The 13067-nt window shown below is 41.1% G+C and overlaps 1 protein-coding gene across 3 annotated transcripts in view; it reads left to right on the top strand.

Annotated features, from left to right (window-relative positions):
- Window positions 1–13067, top strand: part of LOC129810602 (A-kinase anchor protein 2) — a 239817-nt gene that overhangs the window by 20062 nt on the left and 206688 nt on the right. For all 3 annotated transcript variants that reach the window (XM_055861305.1, XM_055861297.1, XM_055861290.1), the window contains exon 2: window positions 9896–9941. In XM_055861305.1, the coding sequence (XP_055717280.1) occupies window positions 9896–9941 (46 nt within the window). The remainder of the gene's footprint in view (window positions 1–9895; window positions 9942–13067) is intronic.

Genomic DNA, 13067 nt, shown 5'->3' with positions numbered 1-13067 from the left:
TAAACTAGAGATAGGTTAGTTAAACTAGAGTTAGGTTAGTTAAACTAGAGATAGGTTAGTTAAACTAGAGGTAGGTTAGTTAAACTAGAGTTAGGTTGGTTAAACTAGAGTTAGGTTAGTTAAACTAGAGATAGGTTAGTTAAACTAGAGTTGGGTTAGTTAAACTAGAGTTAGGTTGGTTAAACTAGAGTTAGGTTAGTTAAACTAGAGAGAGGTTGGTTAAACTAGAGTTAGGTTGGTTAAACTAGAGTTAGGTTAGTTAAACTAGAGTTAGGTTAGTTAAGCTAGAGGTAGGTTAGTTCAACTAGAGTTGGGTTAGTTAAACTACAGTTAGGTTAGTTAAACTACAGTTAGGTTAGTTAAACTAGAGTTAGTTAAACTAGAGTTAGGTTGGTTAAACTAGAGTTAGGTTAGTTAAACTAGAGGTAGGTTAGTTCAACTAGAGTTGGGTTAGTTAACCTACAGGCAGGTTAGTTAAACTAGAGTTAGGTTAGTTAAACTAGAGAGAGGTTAGTTAAACTAGAGTTAGGTAAGTTAAACTAGATTTAGTTAAACTAGAGAGAGGTTAGTTAAATTAGAGTTAGGTTAGTTATAGGTAGGTTAGTTAAAATAGAGTTAGGTTAGTTAAACTAGAGTTGGGTTAGTTAAACTAGAGTTAGGTTAGTTAAACATGAGTTTGGTTAGTTAAACTAGAGTTGGGTTGGTTAAACTAGAGTTAGGTTAGTTAAACTAGAGTTAGGTTAGTTAAACTAGAGGTAGGTTAGTTAAACTAGAGTTAGGTTGGTTAAACTAGAGTTAGGTCGGTTAAACTAGAGTTAGGTTAGTTAAACTAGAGGTAGGTTAGTTAAACTAGAGTTAGGTTGGTTAAACTAGAGATAGGTTAGTTAAACTAGAGTTAGGTTAGTTAAACTAGAGATAGGTTAGTTAAACTAGAGGTAGGTTAGTTAAACTAGAGTTAGGTTGGTTAAACTAGAGTTAGGTTAGTTAAACAACAGTTAGGTTAGTTCAACTAGAGTTAGGTTAGTTAAACTAGAGTTAGGTTAGTTAAACTAGAGTTAAGTTAGTTCAACTAGAGTTAGTTAAACTAGAGTTAGTTAAACTAGACAGAGGTTAGTTAAACTAGAGTTAGGTTAGTTAAACTAGAGTTAGGTTAGTTAAACTAGAGTTAATTAAACTAGAGAGAGGTTAGTTAAAATAGAATTAGGTTAGTTAAACTAGAGTTAGGTTAGTTAAACTAGAGTTAGTTAAACTAGAGTTAGGTTAGTTAAACTATAGGTAGGTTAGTTAAACTAGAGTTAGGTTAGTTAAACTAGAGTTGGGTTAGTTAAACTACAGTTGGGTTAGTTAAACTACAGTTAAGTTAGTAAAATAGAGAGGTTAGTTAAACTAGAGTTAGGTTGGTTAAACTACAGTTAGGTTAGTTAAACTACAGTTAGGTTAGTTAAACGAGTGTTGGGTTAGTTAAAATAGAATTAGTTAAACTAGAGAGAGGTTAGTTAAAATAGAATTAGGTTAGTTAAACTATAGTTAATTAAACTAGAGAGAGGTTAGTTAAAATAGAATTAGGTTAGTTAAACTAGAGGTAGGTTAGTTAAACTAGAGTTAGTTAAACTACAGTTAGGTTAGTTAAAATAGAGTTAGGTTAGTTAAAATAGAGTTAGGTTGGTTAAACTAGAGTTAGGTTGGTTAAACTACAGTTAGGTTAGTTAAACTACAGTTAGGTTAGTTAAACGAGTGTTGGGTTAGTTAAAATAGAATTAGGTTAGTTAAACTAGAGTTAGGTTAGTTAAACTAGAGTTAGTTAAACTACAGTTAGGTTAGTTAAAATAGAGTTAGGTTAGTTAAAATAGAGTTAGGTTGGTTAAACTAGAGTTAGGTTAGTTAAAATAGAGTTAGGTTAGTTAAAATAGAGTTAGGTTAGTTAAAATAGAGTTAGGTTAGTTAAACTAGAGAGAGGTTAGTTAAAATAGAGTTAGGTTGGTTAAACTAGAGTTAGGTTAGTTAAACTAGAGTTAGGTTAGTTAAACTAGAGTTAGTTAAACTAGAGTTAGTTAAACTAGAGTTAGGTTGGTTAAACTAGAGTTAGGTGGGTTAAACTAGAGTTAGGTTAGTTAAACTAGAGTTAGTTAAACTAGAGTTAATTAAACTAGAGAGAGGTTAGTTAAAATATCATTAGGTTAGTTAAACTAGAGTTAGGTTAGTTAAACTAGAGTTAGTTAAACTACAGTTAGGTTAGTTAAAATAGAGTTAGGTTAGTTAAAATAGAGTTAGGTTGGTTAAACTAGAGTTAGGTTAGTTAAACTAGAGTTAGGTTAGTTAAACTAGAGTTAGGTTAGTTAAACTAGAGTTAGGTTAGTTAAACTACAGTTAGGTCAGTTAAACTAGAGCCCTCTGTGTAAATTATTAATTTAAACAGCAGCAATCACAGATTGCCCCTTTAACTCCATATATGGTAGCATAGCGGTCGGCGGTTGAGGAGGATGTGAGGAATTTCTACTGGCTGACAAAACAACCCTTACCCCTTAAAACAAGTACTTCCCAGGATTAATAACGCCCTCCTCTCTCTCTGTTTAGCAGCTCTCTGTGTGTGTGTGTGTGTGTGTGTGTGTGTGTGTGTGTGTGTGTGTGTGTGTGTGTGTGTGTGTGTGTGTGTGTGTGTGTGTGTGTGTGTGTGTGTGTGTGTGTGTGTGTGTGTATGTTTACAAGTTTGTTTGTGTGTGTGTGTGTGTGTGTGTGTGTGTGTGTGTGTGTGTGTGTGTGTGTGTGTGTGTATATGTTTACAAGTTTGTTTGTGTGTGTGTGTGTGTGTGTGTGTGTGTGTGTGTGTGTGTGTGTGTGTGTGTGTGTGTGTGTGTGTGTGTGTGTGTGTGTGTGTGTGTGTGTGTGTGTGTGTGTGCATATGTTTACAAGTTTGTTTGTGTGTGTGTGTGTGTGTGTGTGTGTGTGTGTGTGTGTGTGTGTGTGTGTGTGTGTGTGTGTGTGTGTGTGTGTGTGTGTGTGTGTGTGTGTGTGTGTGTGTGTGTGTGTGTGTGTGTGTGTGTGTGTGTGCATATGTTTACAAGTTTGTTTGTGTGTGTGACTGTGTGTGTGTGTGTGTGTGTGTGTGTGTGTGTGTGTGTGTGTGTGTGTGTGTGTGTGTGTGTGTGTGTGTGTGTGTGTGTGTGTGTGTGTGTGTGTGTGTGTGTGTGTGTGTGTGTGTGTGTGTGTGTGTGTGTGTTCGGTCTCTGGTTCCCAGCTAGTTAGCTGTGTGTGTTTGGTCTCTGATTACCAGCTAGTTAGCTGTGTGTGTTCGGTCTCTGGTTCCCAGCTAGTTAGCTGTGTGTTCGGTCTCTGGTTCCCAGCTAGTTAGCTGTGTGTTCGGTCTCTGGTTCCCAGCTAGTTAGCTGTGTGTGCTCGGTCTCTGATTACCAGCTAGTTAGCTGTGTGTGTTTGGTCTCTGGTTACCAGCTAGTTAGCTGTGTGTGTTCGGTCTCTGGTTCCCAGCTAGTTAGCTGTGTGTGTTCGGTCTCTGGTTCCCAGCTAGTTAGCTGTGTGTGTTTGGTCTCTGGTTCCCAGCTAGTTAGCTGTGTGTGTTTGGTCTCTGGTTCCCAGCTAGTTAGCTGTGTGTGTTTGGTCTCTGGTTACCAGCTAGTTAGCTGTGTGTGTTTGGTCTCTGGTTCCCAGCTAGTTAGCTGTGTGTGTTTGGTCTCTGGTTCCCAGCTAGTTAGCTGTGTGTGTTTGGTCTCTGGTTACCAGCTAGTTAGCTGTGTGTGTTTGGTCTCTGGTTCCCAGCTAGTTAGCTGTGTGTGTTCGGTCTCTGGTTCCCAGCTAGTTAGCTGTGTGTGTTTGGTCTCTGGTTACCAGCTAGTTAGCTGTGTGTGTTTGGTCTCTGGTTCCCAGCTAGTTAGCTGTGTGTGTTCGGTCTCTGGTTCCCAGCTAGTTAGCTGTGTGTGTTCGGTCTCTGATTCCCCAGCAGCACATCTGGAAGACATTACCGTGCGGTGCTAGCTCAGTGATGAGGTCATGAGCAAAGAGACAGAGTAACAATGTAGCTTTTGTAACTGTGATGGCCACTAACTGGTGACATAGAGGCTAGTAGCCAGCAGTGTATGGAAGGTTCTCTTGAGGGGTACATCCCATCCAACTGACTTTACATTTTAGCAATATCTTTATTTAAAAAAATTTGTTTCTTATGTGTTCTATTTGTTTTTGGCAGGTTATGTTGTCTCCCGTGTTTATAGCTCTGACACACTAACACACATATACACTGAGTGTACAAAACATTAGGAACACCTTCCTAATTTTGAGTTGCACCCCCCCTTTTAGCCGTTAGAACAGCCTCAATTCGCCGGGGCACGGACTCTACAAGGCGTCTACAGTTTTATAGCTAATCTCATGCTGTTTTACACCATTTTTTTTCATGAGGCTGAGAGAAACAAAAATGGGTGTTTAAAAGCTCAGGGATTCTTGGAAGACGGGACAATCTGAAATATTTCTCTTAACAACATTTATAAATATACATGTTGATTGACCAAAGTGTCAGCTACTGTACAGTCCTTGTTGGTATTGAATATAAAGTTGCTGCCCCGTACGCCTTGGGGGAAAACAACCCATATATTTGAATGAAAATGGATATTTTATTTTTATCTATCAGGCAGATAGATTTGACAGTTTATGGTTGTGACGCTGCTGCTGCTACTCTCTGTTTGTCATATATACATAGTCACTTTAACTTTACATTCATGTACATACTACCTCAATTGGGCCGACCAACCAGTGCTCCCACACATTGGCTAATCGGGCTATCTGCATTGTGTCCCACCCACCACCTGCCAACCCCTCTTTTACGCTACTGCTACTCTCTGTTCATCATATATGCATAGTCACTTTAACCATATCTACATGTACATACTACCTCAATCAGCCTGACTAACCGGTGTCTGTATGTAGCCTCGCTACTTTTATAGCCTCGCTACTGTATATAGCCTCGCTACTGTATATAGCCTGTCTTTTTACTGTTGTTTTATTTCTTTGCCTACCTATTGTTCACCTAATACCTTTTTTGCACTGTTGGTTAGAGCTTGTAAGTGAGCATTTCACTGTAAGGTCTACACCTGTTGTATTCGGCGCACATGACAAATCAACTTTGATTTGATTTGATTTGACCATGGTGATTCCAATACTGTTTGTTTGTTTAAATCAAAAGTAGAGAACTTTCTTAGACCATGTCTGGTCCTGTTGCACTAGATGTAATGGGGACCTGAATAAGGGGTCCTTATGGTATAGGTGGCCCTGCTCATTCCTGATTCATTTAGGATTTTAGACCAATCCGACGGATAAAACCAAATCTCAGGACACATCTTTTAGGAATCAAAGTTTTGAGAGAAATAGTTTTTAAAGTCACAGAGGGATATTGTAAGACACTACACACTAAACTTTTTTTTAGGTAATATACATTTTTGCCAGTCTTTAGAATTTATAAATTGGGATCTTTGCTACAGACAAGGGCATTTCCTGGTATAGAGCTGACATGAAAATTAATAATATTGAAATGATTTTGTATTTATTACAAAAACATATTTTCCCTTATAAAATTCCCATCAATGTTAATTTAGTTTTATGCTCAAATAACGCAAATCAATAAATCTAAACTATAAAAGTCAAGTTTCTAAAAACACCATTTTAAGATTCATAATGTTTTGGGTTTTGCGAGTGCTTGATCCCCATAGCAACAATGCCATGTTATTCACTCTCTACTATTCAATCTCCCATATCGAGTTTCTATTGTCTTCCTCCAAGTCCTCCAAATACGACTCCACCACGTACACAACGCTTACGACTGCATACAGGCTCCCCAGCCAGGGAGGTTTGTTCTAAGGACATGCAATGCATTTTTATGTATTCCCATGAGCATTACTCCCGAGTGCTGCTGCAGACTGACTGCTGTGTGGCTGCCCTGCCTCATGCAGCCTCTTCACCATATATGGAGTGTTTTGCATCCCTCCACTCATGAGCTTGAACAGGACGGATGTGATGAAAGAGGGATAGAGAGGGGGGGGAAGGGGTAATGGAAGGGTGAAGAGGGGGGTCAGTGGGAACTCTAATAACCCCCCCCCCTAGTCCCCACTGACCCCCACTCCCTCTGCCGCTGGTTCTTGGATGTCTTGTCAAATCGGGAGCTGGGGATGTGTAGCTAACTCCAGTCTGATAGTCAGTGAGTCAGGGTGTGTGTAGGTCTGGGGACTGGGCATATGTAACTGTAGGCTTCAGTCACAGTCTGACAGTCAGTGAGTCAGGGTGTGTATAGGTCTGGGGACTGGGCATATGTAACTGTAGGCTTCAGTCACAGTCTGACAGTCAGTGAGTCAGGGTGTGTATAGGTCTGGGGACTGGGCATATGTAACTGTAGGCTTCAGTCACAGTCTGACAGTCAGTGAGTCAGGGTGTGTATAGGTCTGGGGACTGGGCATATGTAGCTGTAGGCTTCAGTCACAGTCTGACAGTCAGTGTGCTGGTGTAAAGGGCTGGGCATATAAGCTCCTATCTCACACTGAGGCTGAGACTCTGTAAGTCAGTGTGTGTAAAGATCTGTGAGTCATTGTGTGTGCATATGCAGTGTCTTCAGAAAGTATTCAGACCCCTTGACTTTTGTTACATTACAGCCTTATTCTAAAATGGATTAAAAAAATTAAAAATGTAATCCTCGGCAAGCTACACACAATGCCGCATAATGCCAAAGTGAAACAGGTTTTTAGAAATGTTGCAACTGTATTAAATATTTAAAACATAAATATTTAATTTATTTAAGTATTAAGACCCTTTGCTATGAGACTGGAAATTGAGCTCAGGTGCATCCTGTTTCCATGGATCATTCTTGAGATGTTTCTACAACTTGATTGGAGTCCACCTGTCCACCATCTCTGCAGCACTCCACCAATCAGGCCTTTATGGTAGAGTGGCCAAATGGAAGCCGCTCCTCAGTAAAAGGCACATGACAGCCCGCTTGGAGTTTACCAAAAGGCACCTAAAGACTCTCAGACCATGAGAAACAAGATTCTCTGGTCTGATGAAACCAAGATTCAACTCTTTGACCTGAATGCCAAGCGTCACATCCGGAGGGAATCTGGCAACATTCCTTCGGTGAAGCATGGTGGCGGCAGCATCATGCTGTGGGGATGTTTCTCAGTGGCAGGGACTGCGAGACTAGTCAGGATCGAGGCAAAGATGAACGGAGCAAAGTACAGAGAGATCCTTGATGAAAACCTGCTCCAGAGCACTCAGGACCTTAGACTGGGGCAAAGGTTCACCTTCCAACAGAACAACAACCCTAAGAACACAGCCAAGACAACACAGAGCCAGAGATTATAGAAGCTCCTCTCCTCTCCTCTCCTCTCCTCTCCTCTCCTCTCCTCTCCTCTCCTCTCCTCTCCTCTCCTCTCCTCTCTTCCAGAGCCAGATACTGGGGGTGGAGGTAGAGGTGGGGGTGTGGCTGGAGGAAGAGGTGGGGGTTTAGCTGGAGGAAGAGGTGGAGGAAGAGCTGGAGGAAGAGTTGGAGGTGGAGGTGGAGGTAGAGTTGGAGGTGGAGGTGGAGGTGGAGGTGGAGGTGGAGGTAGAGTTGGAGGTGGAGGTGGAGGTGGAGGTGGAGGTAGAGTTGGAGGTGGAGGTGGAGGTAGAGGTAGAGGTGGAGGTGGAGGTAGAGTTGGAGGTAGAGGTGGAGGTAGAGGTGGAGGTGGAGGTAGAGTTGGAGTTGGAGGAAGAGGTGGAGTTGGAGGTGGAGGAAGAGGTGGAGTTGGAGGTGGAGGTAGAGTTGGAGGTAGAGGTAGAGGTGGAGGAGGAGGTGGAGTTGGAGGTAGAGGTAGAGGTGGAGGTGGAGGTGGTGGAGGTGGAGGTAGAGTTGGAGGTAGAGGTAGAGGTAGAGGAGGAGGTGGAGTTGGAGGTAGAGGTGGAGGTGGAGGTAGAGGTGGGGGTGGAGGAAGAGGTGGGGGTGGGTGATCCTGAGCAGAGAGGGCCAGGTGATCCTGAGCAGAGAGGGCCAGGTGATCCTGAGCAGAGAGGGCCGGGTGATCCTGAGCAGAGAGGGCCGGGTGATCCTGAGCAGAGAGGGCCGGGTGATCCTGAGCAGAGAGGGCCGGGTGATCCTGAGCAGAGAGGGCCGGGTGATCCTGAGCAGAGAGGGCCGGGTGATCCTGAGCAGAGGTGCCTTTTGGTATTTACAATGAAATAGGCTCTGATAGTAATGTTTTGGATATGTCACATTTGTGTGATATCAGTTTGTCACTAAGTTAGATTCATTTGATGTGTGTGTGTGTGTGTGTGTGTGTGTGTGTGTGTGTGTGTGTGTGTGTGTGTGTGTGTGTGTGTGTGTGTGTGTGTGTGTGTGTGTGTGTGTGTGTGTGTGTGTGTGTGTGTGTGTGTGTGTGTGTGTGTGTGTGTGTGTGTGTGTGTGTCAATTTGTATGCAAGGTTTAATTTTAAGCAGGCAAGACATGATTCTGTTGTTTCATTTTGCAAGATGTTTGGCTAACTGTTTTGTGCTTAAAGTTTTGAGTAGCTGAGATGTAGTTTCAGCAACCGTGTGTTAACACCAAGGGTTATCATTCTGTTAACAACAAGGGTTATCATTCTGTTAACAACAAGGGTTATCATTCTGTTAACAACAAGGGTTATCATTCTGTTAACAACAAGGGTTATCATTCTGGTAACAACAAGGGTTATCATTCTGTTAACAACAAGGGTTATCATTCTGTTAACAACAAGGGTTATCATTCTGTTAACAACAATGGTTATCATTCTGTTAACAACAAGGGTTATCATTCTGTTAACAACAAGGGTTTTTATTCTGTTAACAACAAGGGTTATCATTCTGTTAACAACAAGGGTTATCATTCTGTTAACAACAAGGGTTATCATTCTGTTAACAACAAGGGTTATCATTCTGTTAACAACACGGGTTATCACTCTGTTAACAACAAGGGTTATCATTCTGTTAACAACAAGGGTTATCATTCTGTTAACAACAAGGGTTATCATTCTGTTAACAACACGGGTTATCACTCTGTTAACAACAAGGGTTATCATTCTGTTAACAACAAGGGTTATCATTCTGTTAACAACAAGGGTTATCATTCTGTTAACAACACGGGTTATCACTCTGTTAACAACAAGGGTTATCATTCTGTTAACAACAAGGGTTATCATTCTGTTAACAACAAGGGTTATCATTCTGTTAACAACAAGGGTTATCATTCTGTTAACAACAAGGGTTATCATTCTGTTAACAACAAGGGTTATCATTCTGTTTTAATTCATTATTCTTTCTCCTTCCAGCAGCCTAGCTGAACATTCATACGTCGGGCTGAAAAATGTCTGTCTCTTCAGCGATCCCTCGACTCAGCTGCTTCTGCTGCCAGCTGCTGCACATACATGGCCAGTCACAGAGAGGGAGGGAGGGAGGGAGTGGGAGGAGAGAGAGAGAGAGAGAGAGAGAGATGGAGAGAGAGAGAGAGAGAGAGATAGAGAGTGGGAGGAGAGAGAGGGAGAGAGAGAGAGAGAGAGAGAGAGAGAGAGAGAGAGAGAGAGAGAGAGAGAGAGAGAGAGAGAGAGAGAGAGAGAGAGAGAGAGAGAGAGAGAGAGAGAGAGAGAGAGAGAGAGAGAGAGAGAGAGAATGTGAGCAGCAAGCAGCAAGCTTAGTTCAGGCACATGGCCAGTGAATGAGAAAGCTATTTTTTCTCTCTTCAGCACGCAAATACACACTCTCTCACTCTGACTGGATTATTGCAACTACAGGACACATACAGGACCTCTGTACCCCTGTCTGCCTTGACGCCAGATACCCCAGGACCCAGACCCTAACCCAGGCAGGCAGCCCTCCTCTCTCCCCTTGCTAGGCTGTCACTGACCTCTCTCTCCTGTTACAGGATGGCTGAGGCCGAACTTCACAAGGAAAGGCTCCAAGCCCTCGCGGTAAGACCCTAAAACTTATTCCTCTACTTCTTTGTCTCTCTCTCTCTATCGCTCTCTCTCTACCTCTCTCTCTCTCTCTCTCTCTCTCTCTCTCTCTCTCTCTCTCTCTCTCTCTCTCTCTCTCTCTCTCTCTCTCTCTCTATCTCTCTCTCTCTCTACTTCTCTCTCTCTCTCTACCTCTCTCTCTCTCTCTCCTCCCTGTCTCCATAGTCTATCCAAAATAGTCAATGCTAGCGTGATTCTATTGTTCATTTTCAACTGATTTCCCTTTGAGTTGTTGAGGGAGGAAAACTTTTGTCGGGAAAGTTGGTGGAAATGGAAAATGTCTACAACTAAAAAAAGAAAGTGTGGTTTTTTTTGTGTGGATTAAGGTGTGACTGTTGTTTTTAATTAAATAAGACTCTTCCCTAAGTACTACAATTCAGTTTTGTTTGTTGAGCGGTTGGTTCGCAGTTTAACGCAAAAAAATTGTGCAGTAAAGCTCCCAATGAAGGTAAAATGCCAGTAGCTCTCTGCTCTGAGTTGGAGAGGAGAGCAACAGTTGTACCAGATACGCTGAGAGTTACTAAATTTGGCGCCAGTGAGTGCTCCAGCACAAACACACACACACACACACACACACACACACACACACACACACACACACACACACACACACACACACACACACGGAAACACACACACACACACACACAGAAACACACACACACACACACACAGAAACACACACACACACACAGAAACACACACAGAAACACACACGGAAACACACACACATGTAAGAAGCAAGAAGCAACAGATGGAAAAACTATCATGGCCATGTTGTTACTCAATACAGTAACATATCGGGATATGGCCATGTTGTTACTCAATACAGTAACATATCAGGACATGGCCATGTTGTTACTCAATACAGTAACATATCAGGATATGGCCATGTTGTTACTCAATACAGTAACATATCAGGACATGGCCATGTTGTTACTCAATACAGTAACATATCAGGATATGGCCATGTTGTTACTCAATACAGTTACATATCAGGACATGGCCATGTTGTTACTCAATACAGTAACATATCAGGATATGGCCATGTTGTTACTCAATACAGTAACATATCAGGACATGGCCATGTTGTTACTCAATACAGTTACATATCAGGATATGGCCATGTTGTTACTCAATACAGTTACATATCAGGACATGGCCATGTTGTTACTCAATACAGTAACATATCAGGATATGGCCATGTTGTTACTCAATACAGTTACATATCAGGACATGGCCATGTTGTTACTCAATACAGTAACATATCAGGATATGGCCATGTTGTTACTCAATACAGTAACATATCAGGACATGGCCATGTTGTTACTCAATACAGTTACATATCAGGATATGGCCATGTTGTTACTCAATACAGTAACATATCAGGATATGACCATGGTGTTACTCAATACAGTAACATATCAGGATATGGCCATGTTGTTACTCAATACAGTAACATATCGGGATATGGCCATTTTGTTACTCAATACAGTTACATATCAGGATATGGCCATGGTGTTACTCAATACAGTAACATATCAGGATATGGCCATGTTGTTACTCAATACAGTAACATATCAGGATATGGCCATGGTGTTACTCAATACAGTAACATATCGGGATATGACCATGCTGTTACTCAATACAGTAACATATCGGGATATGGCCATGTTGTTACTCAATACAGTAACATATCGGGACATGGCCATGTTGTTACTCAATACAGTAACATATCAGGATATGGCCATGTTGTTACTCAATACAGTAACATATCAGGATATGGCCATGGTGGTACTCAATACAGTTACATATCAGGATATGGCCATGGTGGTACTCAATACAGTTAGATATCAGGATATGGCACTGGTGTTACTCAATACAGTAACATATCGGGATATGGCCATGTTGTTACTCAATACAGTAACATATCGGGATATGACCATGTTGTTACTCAATACAGTAACATATCAGGATATGACCATGTTGTTACTAGTGATGGGGGGAATCAATATCGGGATCTCAGTATGGTGATAATATGGTATGGTGAGGTCTCTCAGTATGGTGATAATATGGTATGGTGAAAATATGGTATGGTGATAATATGGTATGGTGATAATATGGTATGGTGAGGTCTCTCAGTATGGTGGTAATATGGTATGGTAATAATGTGGTATGGTGGTAATATGGTATGGTGATAATATGGTATGGTGAGGTCTCTCAGTATGGTGGTAATATGGTATGGTGATAATATGGTATGGTGATAATATGGTATGGTGATAATATGGTATGGTGATAATATGGTATGGTGATAATATGGTATGGTGAGGTCTCAGTATGGTGATAATATGGTATGGTGATAATATGGTATGGTGATATTATGGTATGGTGATAATATGGTATGGTGATAATATGGTATGGTGATAATATGGTATGGTGATAATATGGTATGGTGATAATATGGTATGGTGATAATATGGTATGGTGAGGTCTCTCAGTATGGTGATACTATGGTATGGTGAGGTCTCTCAGTATGGTGATAATATGGTATGGTGATAATATGGTATGGTGATAATATGGTATGGTGATAATATGGTATGGTGATAATATGGTATGGTGAGGTCTCTCAGTATGGTGATAATATGGTATGGTGATAATATGGTATGGTGATATTATGGTATGGTGATAATATGGTATGGTGATAATATGGTATGGTGATAATATGGTATGGTGATAATATGGTATGGTGATAATATGGTATGGTGATAATATGGTATGGTGAGGTCCCTCAGTATGGTGATAATATGGTATGGTGATAATATGGTATGGTGAGGTCTCTCAGTATGGTGATAATATGGTATGGTGATAATATGGTATGGTGATAATATGGTATGGTGAGGTCTCTCAGTATGGTGGTAATATGGTATGGTGATAATATGGTATGGTGATAATATGGTATGGTGATAATATGGTATGGTGAGGTCTCTCAGTATGGTGATAACATTGTATGGTGATAATATAGTATAGTGATAATATGGTATGGTGATAATATGGTATGGTGATAATATGGTATGGTGAGGT

Source organism: Salvelinus fontinalis, chromosome 2 (assembly GCF_029448725.1).
Source record: "Salvelinus fontinalis isolate EN_2023a chromosome 2, ASM2944872v1, whole genome shotgun sequence".
In the NCBI taxonomy this organism is placed as follows: domain Eukaryota; kingdom Metazoa; phylum Chordata; class Actinopteri; order Salmoniformes; family Salmonidae; genus Salvelinus; species Salvelinus fontinalis.
This window is presented reverse-complemented; position numbering and strand designations above follow the sequence as displayed.